This window comes from Vanessa atalanta, chromosome 9 (assembly GCF_905147765.1).
Source record: "Vanessa atalanta chromosome 9, ilVanAtal1.2, whole genome shotgun sequence".
In the NCBI taxonomy this organism is placed as follows: domain Eukaryota; kingdom Metazoa; phylum Arthropoda; class Insecta; order Lepidoptera; family Nymphalidae; genus Vanessa; species Vanessa atalanta.
Window position 1 is genome coordinate 9,567,421 of NC_061879.1, and position 14,841 is coordinate 9,582,261.

At 37.2% G+C, this 14,841-nt stretch overlaps 1 protein-coding gene across 1 annotated transcript; it reads left to right on the top strand.

Moving 5' to 3' along the window:
* Positions 1-650: 650 nt before the first annotated feature.
* LOC125066509 (collagen alpha-1(III) chain-like) lies at positions 651-13,489 on the top strand. Its single transcript, XM_047674607.1, has 33 exons — positions 651-737; positions 872-913; positions 1,284-1,331; positions 1,572-1,619; positions 1,700-1,747; positions 1,837-1,884; positions 1,973-2,020; positions 2,110-2,157; positions 2,247-2,294; positions 2,384-2,431; positions 2,520-2,567; positions 2,657-2,704; positions 2,793-2,840; positions 3,303-3,350; positions 3,480-3,527; positions 3,635-3,682; positions 3,831-3,878; positions 3,964-4,011; positions 4,093-4,140; positions 4,222-4,269; positions 4,351-4,398; positions 4,480-4,527; positions 4,609-4,656; positions 4,738-4,785; positions 5,185-5,232; positions 5,575-7,623; positions 9,803-9,850; positions 9,969-10,016; positions 10,794-11,141; positions 11,334-11,810; positions 12,123-12,923; positions 13,021-13,089; positions 13,334-13,489. The coding sequence occupies exons 1-33, from the start codon at positions 662-664 to the stop codon at positions 13,336-13,338; spliced, it is 5,067 nt and encodes a 1,688-aa protein (XP_047530563.1). The 5' UTR covers positions 651-661; the 3' UTR covers positions 13,339-13,489.
* Positions 13,490-14,841: the final 1,352 nt, after the last annotated feature.

Consider the following 14,841-nt stretch of genomic DNA (forward strand, 5'->3'; position numbering starts at 1 on the left):
GCATATTTAACTGTACATAAAAAAATATAGATTAAATTTACATACATTTTTAATTTAAAAAAAAATTGTGTGTGTGACGATCTGTTGGTGAGGATCTGTTGATGGAGGCAGAAGTTGAATAGTGGAACTTCAATGGCTACTTGTGAGCTACTCGAGTTTGGGCTTAGTTGATTTATTAACAAAATAACAATATTAAGTATATTGTATACTATACATTAGAAAAGAATCACTTTTCAATTAATTAAAAATAAACTAATCTATCTATATCTATAACTAATAATCTATTTCAAATATTTTATTATTTTTTCTGTAATAAATAAAATATAATTTAATTAAAAACTTACATCTAATTTAGAAATTAATTATTACACTTAAAAAAAATAAAAAATTTAAATGTAGTGAATTTGAAAATATGAAAAAAAAATACTAGTCACTTGTTCCTCGGAGAAAGGTTTTCGATATAATGAAAGTTGTCTATAATTTTATCACATTAAGCATCACGATTCTTTATTCAGAATTTTACACGTGAATAATGAATTTTGAACATTAATAAAAAATACTAATTTTATTATCACGACATTTTAATGTCACTTTTATGGTTTTTCCCCTTTATAAACCACTCGGAAATCAGCAAACATCAGTCACTTGGACCCAACCGAAAATGGGTACAAAGCACCTAATATTATTTATTTTATTAGTTGCGCCTCTTGGGCTTTTTGCCCGAAGCACCGAACCAAGTGAGTACAAACTATAATTGTTCTTAATTTAAAATATATTGAATTATCAAAAAAATTTTTTTTTTTCTATTCTTTTTTTTTATTTCTATAAATGAACGTACATATTTTTTAATATTTTTTTATTTGGAATACAGTTGATGAAATAGGATCGAGTGAAGCAAAGGCAATTGCTGTTGGTATGTTTTTCAACAACTTTTTACTACCTATTTATATATAAGTAATGTATGTCGAAAAAAAAATTGTGACCATTTAATGGATATTTACTGATATGTTTCAAGTAATGTATGACATAACTTGAAACATATCAGACACATAACATATGACATACCAGAAACCTATACGCATGTGCAAACAACACTATAAAGTTCCTACTTCATCGGATGAACGATGCGAGAACCAGCGGAAGTTGAACGAAAATAAGATACTTATTTGCGAATATTTGTGTATCGTAAATTGATATGACTCACGCTTTTTTAAATATATTTTGTGTGTTTTTTAATTATGATTTCAAACAAAATCCTAATTATCCCTTCTAAATATCAACAGCTCGAAGTAGCGGCGATGGATCAAGCGAAGCTTCTGCCAATGCTCAAGGTATAATAATTTAAAAAAACTTTTGTCTTGACATAGTTGATATTAGCTGGCCGCCCTGACTTAGTCTGGGTAAATTTCATACAAAGTTACCCCTCCCGTTAAAGGAAAACGCTCGCTTCAATGAAATTTGTCCATGTAACTCGCTTTCGCAATACTTTAATCCCAGATACTAAAAGTTAACCAGTGCATATACAATATTAAGTATAAATTGAGGTATTATTTATTATTAAAAAATTTCAGCTATAAACGATGGTTCAGGATCAAGCCAATCTTCAGCTTCTGCGGATGGTGGGTATTTATCCATACGTGTGTATAAGTCTCTAGTAGTTCAACTTACAATCTTATTAATGATTCTTAATTTCTTACAGCGGAAAATACAGGAAGTGGAGATAGTGAGGCAAATGCCGACGCTAGTGGTAAGTTGTTACATAATAGTTAATTTGTGTAAAACTCTCTAGTAGTCCAACCTAGAAGGTAATAATTAATGATTCTTAATTTCTAACAGCGGAAAATACAGGAAGTGGAGATAGTGAGGCAAATGCTGATGCTAATGGTAAGTCCTTACATAATAGTTCTTTCTGTAAAACTCTCCTGTAGTTCAACCTAGAAGGTAATCATTAATGATTCTTAATTTCTAACAGCGGAAAATACAGGAAGTGGAGATAGTGAGGCAAATGCTGATGCTAGTGGTAAGTCCTTAAATAATAGTTAGTTCGTGTAAAACTCTTTAGTAGTTCAACCTAGGAGGTAATAATTAATGATTCTTAACTTCAAACAGCGGAAAATACAGGAAGTGGAGATAGTGAGGCAAATGCTGATGCTAGTGGTAAGTCCTTACATAATAGTTAATTTGTGTAAAACTCTCCTGTAGTTCAACCAAGAAGGTAATAATTAATGATTCTTAATTTCTAACAGCGGAAAATACAGGAAGTGGAGATAGTGAGGCAAATGCTGATGCTAGTGGTAAGTCCTTACATAATAGTTAATTTGTGTAAAACTCTCCTGTAGTTCAACCAAGAAGGTAATAATTAATGATTCTTAATTTCTAACAGCGGAAAATACAGGAAGTGGAGATAGTGAGGCAAATGCTGATGCTAATGGTAAGTCCTTACATAATAGTTCTTTCTGTAAAACTCTCCTGTAGTTCAACCTAGAAGGTAATCATTAATGATTCTTAATTTCTAACAGCGGAAAATACAGGAAGTGGAGATAGTGAGGCAAATGCTGATGCTAGTGGTAAGTCCTTACATAATAGTTTATTCGTGTAAAACTCTCTAGTAGTTCAACCTAGAAGGTAATAATTAATGATTCTTAATTTCTAACAGCGGAAAATACAGGAAGTGGAGATAGTGAGGCAAATGCTGATGCTAGTGGTAAGTCCTTACATAATAGTTCATTCTGTAAAACTCTCCTGTAGTTCAACCTAGAAGGTAATAATTAATGATTCTTAATTTCTAACAGCGGAAAATACAGGAAGTGGAGATAGTGAGGCAAATGCTGATGCTAGTGGTAAGTCCTTACATAATAGTTCATTAGAATATTAACTACTGAATTTCTTTCTGACGAATTTATATTCGAACCAATGCTAGCTTAACATTTAAAATAACAATTTGAAAGTATACTTTATATGGTATGAAAACTGTTCCGTTTTTAAAAAGTTAGGTTTAATAATTAAAACGATAAAAGCAAACTGTTTTTGATGACGAAACTTTAAATATAGATTATATACCACATTTTTTCAAAATTTCAATTTTTCAATATTAACCTTGATGATGATATTTTAGCGGAAAATGATGGTACAGGAACGAGCGAAGCTCTTGCTTCCGCTATTGGTGAACGGATTCATTCATTTGTATAAATATTCCGTGGAAGCATTGCACTTAATAATATTTTAATAGTTAAATGTTGATAGCAAAATTTTGAGATACAACACAGTTTTCTTTTTTTTTTTAATATACTTTTTGTTTTTAGCGGAAAACGATGATTCAGGAACGAGCCAAGCAGCAGCTTCAGCTAAGGGTATGAAACATATAAGTGTATTCATTAATGTGTCAAAATTACAAATAATTCCATTACACGTGATACAATTTAAAAAAAATTGTTAATTTCATATTGTTATTGTGTTTTCAAATCTTTTTTTATTTTTAGCGGAAAGTGAAGGTACCGGATCGAGCGAAGCAAGAGCTGCAGCCGATGGTGAGTCTGTTTTCAAATTCTATCTTTTAAAAGTTTGAAGTATCAGAAATGAGAATTTAGTGTTCTTTACAATTAATATTATTAATTGAAAACAATGTGTTTTATAGCTAACAGCAACGGTAATGGAACGAGCCAAGCAATAGCTTCAGCGAAGGGTAATTATTTTTTTGTGTATATATTATAAGGCATCACTTTTTCATGTCATGTCATGTCAGGTCTTGTATAAATTATACTTTAATTCAAATTTGTAATGATTTGTTATTATCCTAATGTATGTAACTAACTAATATGTAACTTTTTTAGCGGAAAACAATGGTACCGGAAAAAGTGAAGCAGTAGCTAATGCGACTGGTGAGCGACGGTCTTAATCATATATGCATACATTTTCATTACTTAAAACGAATATGTTATTAAATTATTTTAAATCTTTTCACAGCTCAAAACGAAGGCAATGGATCGAGTCAAGCAGTATCTTCAGCGAATGGTGAGCGATGTTCTTAAAGTAGAATACATTTTCATTACTTAAAAACAATATGTTATTAAATTATTTTCAATTATTTCTCAGCTCAAAACGAAGGCAATGGATCGAGTCAAGCAGTATCTTCAGCGAATGGTGAGCGATGCTCTTAAAGAAGAATACACTTTCATTACTTAAAACGAATATGTTATTAAATTATTTTAAATTTTTTCACAGCTCAAAACAAAGGCAATGGATCGAGTCAAGCAGTATCTTCAGCGAATGGTGAGCGATGCTCTTAAAGAAGAATACATTTTCATTACTTAAAACGAATATGTTATTAAATTATTTTCAATTTTTTTACAGCTCAAAACAAAGGCAATGGATCGAGTCAAGCAGTATCTTCAGCGAATGGTGAGCGATGCTCTTAAAGAAGAATACATTTTCATTACTTTAAACAAATATCTTATTAAATTATTTTCATTTTTTTCACAGCTCAAAACGAAGGCGATGGATCGAGTCAAGCAGTGTCTTCAGCGAATGGTGAGTGAAGGTCTTAACGAGGAATACATTTTCATTCCTTAAAACGAATACATTATTAAATGAATTTCAATTATTTCTCAGCACAAAACGAAGGCGGAGGATCGAGTCAAGCAGCTTCTAGAGCGGATGGTGAGAGATGGTCTTAATGAGGCATACATTTTCATTCCTTAATACGAATATATTATTAAATGATTTTTAATTATTTCTCAGCTCAAAACGAAGGCGGAGGATCGAGTCAAGCAGCAGCTAGAGCAAATGGTGAGAAATGGTCTTTATGAGATATACATTTTCATTACTTATAACGAATATATTATTAATTGTTGTGGTTAGGCTTTTTGCACTTGCACCTGCGACATGGTGTACCAATTAGCTATTATAATTCTAGCGCCAAACTACTGTCCATTGCTGAGATATTATAACAATAACTAATTCACCATTCGAACTAAGTTTCGTTTTATGAAGCACATTGGCACATAGGATTGACACACCTTTTCTATCAGATTTCTTTGTTGGCACAGTGTAAGAACTAATTTATATAAAAATGTCTACCAGCAATTTAATCACCATCAGCTGCCCTATTGCATAAACTAAAATTATATCCATTTATTTAAAGAAAAAACCTGTCTGATGATGATATTATATTCTATAATATTCTAGCTAAAACAAATGGCAAAGGTTCAAGTTCTGCGCAAGCGATCGCTACTGGTAAGTTGATTTATAAGTCTTCATATTTTGCTCAAATTAAAAATTAATTATATTAAAAAAATGGTTCATTATAGTTATACTGTTATAACTATAACAGTTAAGCATTATCACATCAGGTTCATTGATGTAATGAACATGTACCAAATTTTAAGTTTCGATAGTTTTAATTATGATAATTAAACAATATCCAAATTCACCATTTTTAAAAGTAAAAAATAAAATAACTTAAAAATGTTTTATAAATTTTATCATTGCTTTCAGAAATAAAATTATATATTTTATTTCACTTTCACATGTGCTGGAATACTGAATGCATTTTAAAAGTACTTCGGTATTTTTCAGCAAAGACTTCTAGGAAGAAAAAACCCAGTAAGCCACCTGGAGGAACACCGAGTAACCCCGGCGGATCTAACCCAAGCGCCCCTGGAGGATCCAACCCGAGCACCCCTGGTGGTTCTAATCCAAGCACCCCTGGCGGATCTAACCCGAGCACCCCTGGTGGGTCTAATCCAAGCACCCCCGGTGGATCTAACCCAGGTACCCCCGGTGGTACTAATCCTAGTACTCCTGGTGGATCTACCCCGAACGGCCCTGGCGGATCTAATCCAAGCACCCCTGGTGGATCAAACCCAAGCACTCCCGGGGGTTCTAATCCAAGCACCCCCGGCGGATCTAACCCAAGCACCCCTGGTGGATCAAGCCCAAGCATCCCTGGTGGTTCTACCCCGAATGCCCCTGGTGGTTCTAATCCAAACGCTCCTGGCGGTTCAAACCCAAACACCCCTGGCGGATCTAACCCGAGCACCCCTGGTGGGTCTAATCCAAGCACCCCCGGTGGATCTAACCCAAGTACCCCCGGTGGTACTAATCCTAGCACTCCTGGTGGATCTAACCCGAACGGCCCTGGCGGATCTAATCCAAGCACCCCTGGTGGATCAAACCCAAGCACTCCCGGGGGTTCTAATCCAAGCACCCCTGGCGGATCTAACCCGAGCACCCCTGGCGGATCTAATCCAAGCACCCCTGGTGGATCAAACCCAAGCACTCCCGGGGGTTCTAATCCAAGCACCCCCGGCGGATCTAACCCAAGCACCCCTGGTGGATCAAGCCCAAGCACCCCTGGTGGTTCTACCCCGAATGCCCCTGGTGGTTCTAATCCAAACGCTCCTGGCGGTTCAAACCCAAACACCCCTGGCGGATCTAACCCGAGCACCCCTGGTGGGTCTAATCCAAGCACCCCCGGTGGATCTAACCCAAGTACCCCCGGTGGTACTAATCCTAGCACTCCTGGTGGATCTAACCCGAATGCCCCTGGTGGTTCTAATCCAAATGCCCCTGGTGGATCGAACCCTAGCACCCCTGGTGGTTCTAACCCGAATGCCCCTGGTGGTTCTAACCCAAGCACCCCTGGTGGATCTAATCCGAATGCCCCTGGTGGTTCTAATCCAGACAACCCTGGTGGATCTAACCCAAGCACCCCTGGTGGTTCTAATCCAAACGCCCCTGGTGGATCGAACCCTAGCACCCCTGGTGGATCTAACCCGAATGCCCCTGGTGGATCTAACCCTAGCACCCCCGGTGGTTCTAACCCGAATGCCCCTGGTGGATCGAACCCTAGCACCCCTGGTGGTTCTAACCCAAATGCCCCTGGTGGATCTAACCCAAGCACCCCTGGTGGTTCCAATCCGAGCACGCCTGGTGGTACCAGTCCAAGCACGCCTGGTGGTACCAGTCCGAGCACCCCTGGTGGTTCTAACCCGAATGCCCCTGGTGGTTCTAATCCAAGCACCCCTGGTGGTTCTAACCCGAATGCCCCTGGTGGATCAAACCCAAACACGCCTGGTGGTACTAGTCCAAGCACCCCTGGTGGATCTAACCCGAATGGCCCTGGTGGATCAAACCCAAGCACCCCTGGTGGTACCAATCCAAGCACGCCTGGTGGTACCAGTCCCAGCACCCCTGGTGGTTCTAACCCGAATGCCCCTGGTGGTTCTAATCCAAGCACCCCTGGTGGTTCTAACCCGAATGCCCCTGGTGGATCAAACCCAAGCACCCCTGGTGGATCTAACCCAAGCAACCCTGGTGGTACCAATCCAAGCACCCCTGGTGGTACCAATCCCAGCACCCCTGGTGGCTCTAACCCGAGCACCCCTGGTGGTTCTAATCCAAGCACCCCTGGTGGTTCTAACCCGAATGCCCCTGGTGGATCAAACCCAAGCACCCCTGGTGGATCTAACCCAAGCACCCCTGGTGGTACCAATCCCAGCACCCCTGGTGGCTCTAACCCGAGCACCCCTGGGGGTTCTAATCCAAGCGCCCCTGGCGGAAGTAACCCTGGAGGATCGAATAATCCGAACAATCCTGGATGTCCTTCTAATCCAAGTGGCCCAGGTAAAGTACCATGATCATAACTTTTTTTTTTATCTTTGTATAAATTAGGCGCAAGACCAACGGCTTTACGTGTTTGCCGAAGTACGGGAGTGTACATACTTCAACCTTCGAGACTCCGGGTTCTTACTGAGAATTTTTCGATGGGCTTTACCCATAGCTTTTATTTACCCGAACCGGGGTTTGCACTCAGGACCTCGGGATCTGGGTCATTATATTAAAGCCACTAGACCAACGAAGCAGTATTCATTTTATATATATTAAATAGTGATATTATTTCAATGATTTCTAAATTGAAATATTAGTGTATATCTTGCATTTTAAATTATTATTACTAAAACTAATATTAAGAGCGTAGTTTGTAAGCGTGGGAATTTATTTTAGAACACACACATAGGTACTTTCCTTTCTTTCTTTTTTTCTTTTTTTTAGTAATAGTATGAGTTGGCGTTTGTTTTAAATTTCGAATTTAGAGAAAACAATAAGCAGGATAGTGCAAACATTACATTACATTCAGGTATATTCAGGTATTCACTATGTTTATTCTTACAATTTTGTACTTTTAATTCGACATTAGGGGAAAGAGGTTACCCTTCGTACACTTTTTAGATTTGTTTTTTCTTACTATATGATTAATTATCGCATTTACCTAGTTTATGTACTTAAGTGTAACAAATATATTATAGTTTGTTACAAAAAAGTCCAAAACTATTATAAAAAGTAAAAACTAACAATTGCATCAAACGACACTCGCGCCCCACCCTTATGCTAACTTATATATGTGTGCGTAGACGTTTCGCGTAATTATAAGACTCGGCTCGAAATAAAAACTGACGTGCTCTCACCTTGGGTTCTGGGGAGGGACTGAAAATTTATTGACAGAAATGTCGAATAATAAGTCAAAACCGTCAAATTATTTTCTCCATACTAAATAGTATGGACGACGAATGCCAAAAAGTAAGCAATATTTAAATAAAAATTACTATAATATTGTGTTATATAATAGAAATTGAACATGGTGAATTTATTATTTACACTTTTGTGTCCCCATTTAACCAAAAATACATGTATAAACTAGCCGCTAAATAGCTTAAAAATGTTAATAGAAAAGGCGATTTCAGTATTTGGAGTGATGTTGACGATGAATTTACTAAGTTATTGATATATATTTTATAAATATGATATATCTATTCACATACTGAATGTATTTTTTTATCCATAATCAATGCTCCAGTTTTAAGATATTTTGAAAATAGTAAGCGCTATTTTAACTTTCCGAAGGACTGTCCTCTTAAATACATTTATTTGTTATTACAATTGAGTAACTTCAAAGGATCATTGAGGAATATTTGAGGTATAAATTTAAAGAAATTAAGATATTGACTGTTGCTTCTCAATATATATTCTGTAATGTTTTGTATGTACGGAAAAATATTAATGTTTTTATGAGAAAATGTGATTCTCATAACGTTGGTACAAGGAACAAACACAATCTTGTTACTCCTGTTACTCGACTGCATAGAGTCAGTAACTCTTTTGTGGGGCAATGTATACGCTTCTACAACAGGATCCCAGAAAGCGTTCAAAATGCTTCTGTTGCGAAATTTAATAAAATTGTTAAGGAACGCTTGTGTGCGAAAGGTTACTATAAAATTAGTGAGTTTATGTTTGATAGCACACCTTGGGAATGAAACGATCGCCTCCTGGCTGTTTCTACTCATATATAATTATGTATATAATTAATTTGACGTAAAAAAAAAAGTCCCGCTGAGTTTCTTTCGCCGGTTCTTCTCAGGTCAGGGTGTATTTTTTTTCCGAACCGGTGGTAGTGTTTAACTTGACAATCAATAAGAAAGTGTAATACTTCTATATTGAATAAAGGAATTTGAGTTTGAGTTTTGAGTTTGATGGAAAAAAAATTATTTGATTGTTGGTATAATTTACGAAACTAAAATTACAGTTTTAACTTGAAATAGTATTTATTTTCTATTACGTATTTTTTTTGTATGTTTATATTACAATATTCTAGCAAGTATTCAATAGTATAAGAAATATATTATACATATGTATATATGTATGTATATGTGTATATAATTTTTGTATATATATATATATACATATGTTTATATATATACACATTTATATTTTTGATCTTAAAATATATTTTTTTTTATTACAACAGGAATTGATCAAGGTGAAACTTCGAGTCAAGCTGCAGCTCTTGCTTATGGTAACATATATAATTTAACATATGCACTCAATATTTTTTTTTTAGAAACCTGGCTTATAATACAATGATTAATGACATCAATTTTTTTTAATTAATAATATTATTTATTCTTCTTTAGCTCAAGCCATAGCGAACGGATTCTCATCTGCACAGGCACTTGCTCTTGGTAGGTAACATTATATAAATCGATACTTTTACACACATACGTAATCTATATACTTTTTTGTGTTTTTTTTTATAGTTAAGTATCGGTAGTTTTATAAATATCTACTTAGGCATAAAAAACAATCCGATCCTTGCCAACAACCACCAGCACCACCTCAAAGTGACCATTACAGTATTATGCACATTTATACTGCAACATAAAATAAAAATGGTAATCGATAGGATAAATCAAAATATATAATAGTTTAGTTAAATAAATAGGGAGTTGAGGTTGATGCATTGCAAATGATGACTACAATTATTTTTAAGAAGTTCGTCATGTGCAATGTCTCTATACGTATACCTTTTATTTTAATGATAATTTCCAAAAACAGAACATAAATAATGTAATATTTATATTCTGTTCTTGTTTATAATCGTATTATGTTTTTGTGGTCAGTAAAATATCATATATTTTATTCATTTACATAATTTGTATGTAGTTTTTAAAATAAGTTGTATCGAGTTCAATGGACTCGGCTAAATCAGCTAACTTTCCATTTATGAACAGTAACACAAACTGTTCTAAAATATAGAAAAGAACATATTATAAGTACTAAATTTTGTATTTCCTCCAGTACATGTATAATATATTTAAAATGATGTAACATTAACAAGTATTTATATAAAATAGTCAATATTAAGAATAATATATTAACTATAAACACAATTATAGTTTTCCAAATAGTGATAAGTCATAAAATGAAAGGAATATCACCAACAAATTTGTTATTTTCAGCTTCGGCTGCCAGTCGAAAGAATCCATGCAACCCTGGTGGTTCTAATCCAAGCACCCCCGGTGGTTCTAATCCAAGCACCCCTGGTGGATCTAACCCAAGCACCCCTGGTGGTACCAATCCAAGCACCCCTGGTGGTTCTAACCCCAATGCCCCTGGTGGATCAAACCCAAGCACCCCTGGTGGATCTAACCCAAGCACCCCTGGTGGTACCAATCCGAGCACCCCTGGTGGGTCTAACCCCAGCACCCCTGGAGGATCTAACCCGAGTACCCCTGGTGGTTCTAATCCAAGCACCCCTGGTGGTTCTAACCCGAATGCGCCTGGTGGTTCTAATCCAAGCACCCCTGGTGGTTCTAACCCGAATGCCCCTGGTGGATCAAACCCAAGCACCCCTGGTGGATCTAACCCAAGCACCCCTGGTGGTACCAATCCAAGCACCCCTGGTGGTTCTAACCCCAATGCCCCTGGTGGATCAAACCCAAGCACCCCTGGTGGTTCCAATCCAAGCACGCCTGGTGGTACCAGTCCGAGCACCCCTGGTGGTTCTAACCCGAATGCCCCTGGTGGTTCTAATCCAAGCACCCCTGGTGGTACCAATCCCAGCACCCCTGGTGGCTCTAACCCGAGCACCCCTGGTGGTTCTAATCCAAGCACCCCTGGTGGTTCTAACCCGAATGCGCCTGGTGGTTCTAATCCAAGCACCCCTGGTGGCTCTAACCCGAGCACCCCTGGTGGTTCTAACCCAAGCACCCCTGGTGGTACCAATCCGAGCACCCCTGGTGGTTCTAACCCGAGCACACCTGGTGGTTCCAATCCAAACGCCCCTGGTGGATCAAACCCAAGCACCCCTGGTGGATCTAACCCAAGCACCCCTGGTGGTACCAATCCGAGCACCCCTGGTGGTTCTAACCCGAGCACACCTGGTGGTTCCAATCCAAACGCCCCTGGTGGATCTAACCCAAGCACCCCTGGTGGTACCAATCCAAGCACTCCTGGTGGTACCAGTCCGAGCACTCCTGGTGGCTCTAACCCGAATGCCCCTGGTGGATCAAACCCAAGCACCCCTGGTGGATCTAACCCAAGCACCCCTGGTGGTACCAATCCGAGCACCCCTGGTGGATCTAACCCAAGCACCCCTGGTGGTACCAATCCAAGCACTCCTGGTGGTACCAGTCCGAGCACTCCTGGTGGCTCTAACCCGAATGCCCCTGGTGGATCAAACCCAAGCACCCCTGGTGGATCTAACCCAAGCACCCCTGGTGGTACCAATCCGAGCACCCCTGGTGGTTCTAACCCGAGCACACCTGGTGGTACCAGTCCGAGCACTCCTGGTGGTTCTAACCCAAGCACCCCTGGTGGTTCTAACCCGAATGCCCCTGGTGGATCAAACCCAAGTACCCCTGGTGGATCTAACCCAAGTACCCCTGGTGGATCTAACCCAAGCACCCCTGGTGGATCTAACCCAAGCACCCCTGGTGGTACCAATCCCAGCACCCCTGGTGGCTCTAACCCGAGCACCCCTGGTGGTTCTAATCCAAGCACCCCTGGTGGTTCTAACCCGAATGCCCCTGGTGGATCAAACCCAAGCACCCCTGGTGGTTCTAACCCGAATGCCCCTGGTGGATCAAACCCAAGCACCCCTGGTGGTTCTAACCCGAATGCCCCTGGTGGATCAAACCCAAGCACCCCTGGTGGATCTAACCCAAGCACCCCTGGTGGTACCAATCCGAGCACCCCTGGTGGTTCTAACCCGAATGCCCCTGGTGGATCAAACCCAAGCACCCCTGGTGGTTCTAACCCGAATGTCCCTGGTGGATCAAATCCAAGCACCCCAGGTGGATCTAACCCAAGCACCCCTGGTGGTAATAATCCGAGCACCCCTGGTGGTTCTAACCCTAGTACCCCTGGTGGTACCAATCCGAGCGTCCCTGGTGGATCTAACCCGAGCACCCCTGGCGGATCTAACCCGAGCACCCCTGGTGGTTCTCCTAATAACCCTGGAGCTTCTCCTAGCGGTCCAGGTGTACCAGAATGCAAACCTATTATCATTTACAGAAATATAAACCGACGTACCAAGGATCGTTATCTTTATGTACCAGAAATAAGAATAACGGAACGTAAGGAAAGAGGTAACTGATTGAATTTTTAATTTTGCTATGATATCAGTATATATTGAATTTTTTCTAGGTATAAATTGACGATTTTCTAATTTAATATTTTTTTCAGAAGATAACCGTAAACGTGAACGTGAAATTTACCGTTCAAGGCCTCGCGTGTGCGCATGCCCTCCTAGGAGTGAGTCACCCAACGAAATTAATTAACTAATTAATAATATCTTTATAATTACACTTACACTTATATCGTCTTAATATTATAGGTTTTACAGTAAAATACAAAAGTATTTTACGTTTTATCATTTTAATAGAAATTAACTTCATTTTCATGGTTCAAATTCAGATTAATTGATTAGTTCATATATAATATGAGTATTTTTAATATGGACCTATTATTATTTAATGTTGTGTTTTATTATTAACAGGTTAGAGGGCAGTATTGTAAGAAGAATATGAAGTGGATCTTTATCCTAACAACCTTTGCGATACCACAGGACATCAAACATAATATTATATAACATATATATTTAAAATATGTATTACTAATATCTTACTTTAAAAATATATCGAGCAAGCATAAACAATTGTTTTTATTTTAATACTGTGCACACCAAGACAAAACAATTACGATGAAAATAAAATAAAATTGTATTGCTAACTGTATAAATATTTATGTATGTATGTAGATGTTTAATAATAATTAATAATAAACTCCAAACTTAAGTTGATACCGTGTCCAAAAATTATTTATTTAACGATACAAAAATCTTATAATAACATAACATCATACTTAAAATATATTAATGAATGACCCAAAAAAACGAACTATTTTTTTTTTAATAGCAAATTGTAAAAGAAAATTCTAAAACCTCTTAAATTTCTAAAGAAAACGAATCATAAAATGTATATTTATTAATATAAATACTAAAAAAAAAAACGAAATAAGACTAATTACCTATAGGTAAAGTAAACATCTACATACATATATATAACTTAATATTACAGGCATACTACTCAAATATTAATTATATTAAAATATATTTTATTTATTATCAAGAAGGCCTTAATTATAATAATGACAAGAAAAACTAAAATTGATACCAAAAATTTAAAATAATACAGAAGTATTTATTGTTAAATACTCAAAATCAAAGTCGTTTTTTTTAAAGAATATAAAAGTGTACACTTGCTTATTAATAATTAAAATTCTATCACCGATTCGGAAATAAACAGCTCGCGTCACTGAATAACCGGCGAAAAAAACTTTTATTTCATACAATAACATTTCAGTTATTTGAAGCAGCCTGGAGGCGATCATCTCCTTCCCAAAGTGTGCAATCAACTAATAAATAATTAGTTTTGTAATATCCTTTTGAACTTCTCCATTCGAAATATATTGATTAGAACAAATATTTATTCTAATTCCTTATTATTATTATTTTTATTTGAGATTTAAATGAAGCCCACTGTGCACAATGATCTTAATATATTATAATATATTTATAATACATTTATAATGTTGCGGTGGATTCAGTAATTCTAGTTTAATTCTAAGAATAAGTTAATGAGGTTATATGAATAGAACAATGATCCGATTCTAATACTTGTGCTATAGTTATCTAATATTTTAATATTGAAGCCACAAACAAAAATATATTTATTTGATCCAGATAATATCAATAAAACGTTTTCCAATATTGTCTCAAATACTTCAACCCACTAGGAATTCTGTGCACAACGATGAGACGCTCAAGCTCTGCACAGGCTATTTCAATCGTCTGCTCAATATAATGGCTCACAACATCCTTAGGTTCTTTAAACTTTAGATTTTTATTAATAAGTATTAATAAATTAATAATCTTTTTTTTCTACTGACCAGGTATCTGGTGACCACTGAAGTTAAACATAAACTGATAATTTAAAAACCAATGTT

Bases quoted from the DNA above. Each gene is read 5' to 3' on its own strand.
- LOC125066509 (XM_047674607.1), top strand. From the start codon at position 662: ATGGGTACAAAGCACCTAATATTATTTATTTTATTAGTTGCGCCTCTT. The intron at 2,705-2,792 runs GTAAGTCCTTAC...AATTTCTAACAG, and splicing joins GGCAAATGCTGATGCTAGTG to CGGAAAATACAGGAAGTGGA. The intron at 12,924-13,020 runs GTAACTGATTGA...TATTTTTTTCAG, and splicing joins AACGGAACGTAAGGAAAGAG to AAGATAACCGTAAACGTGAA.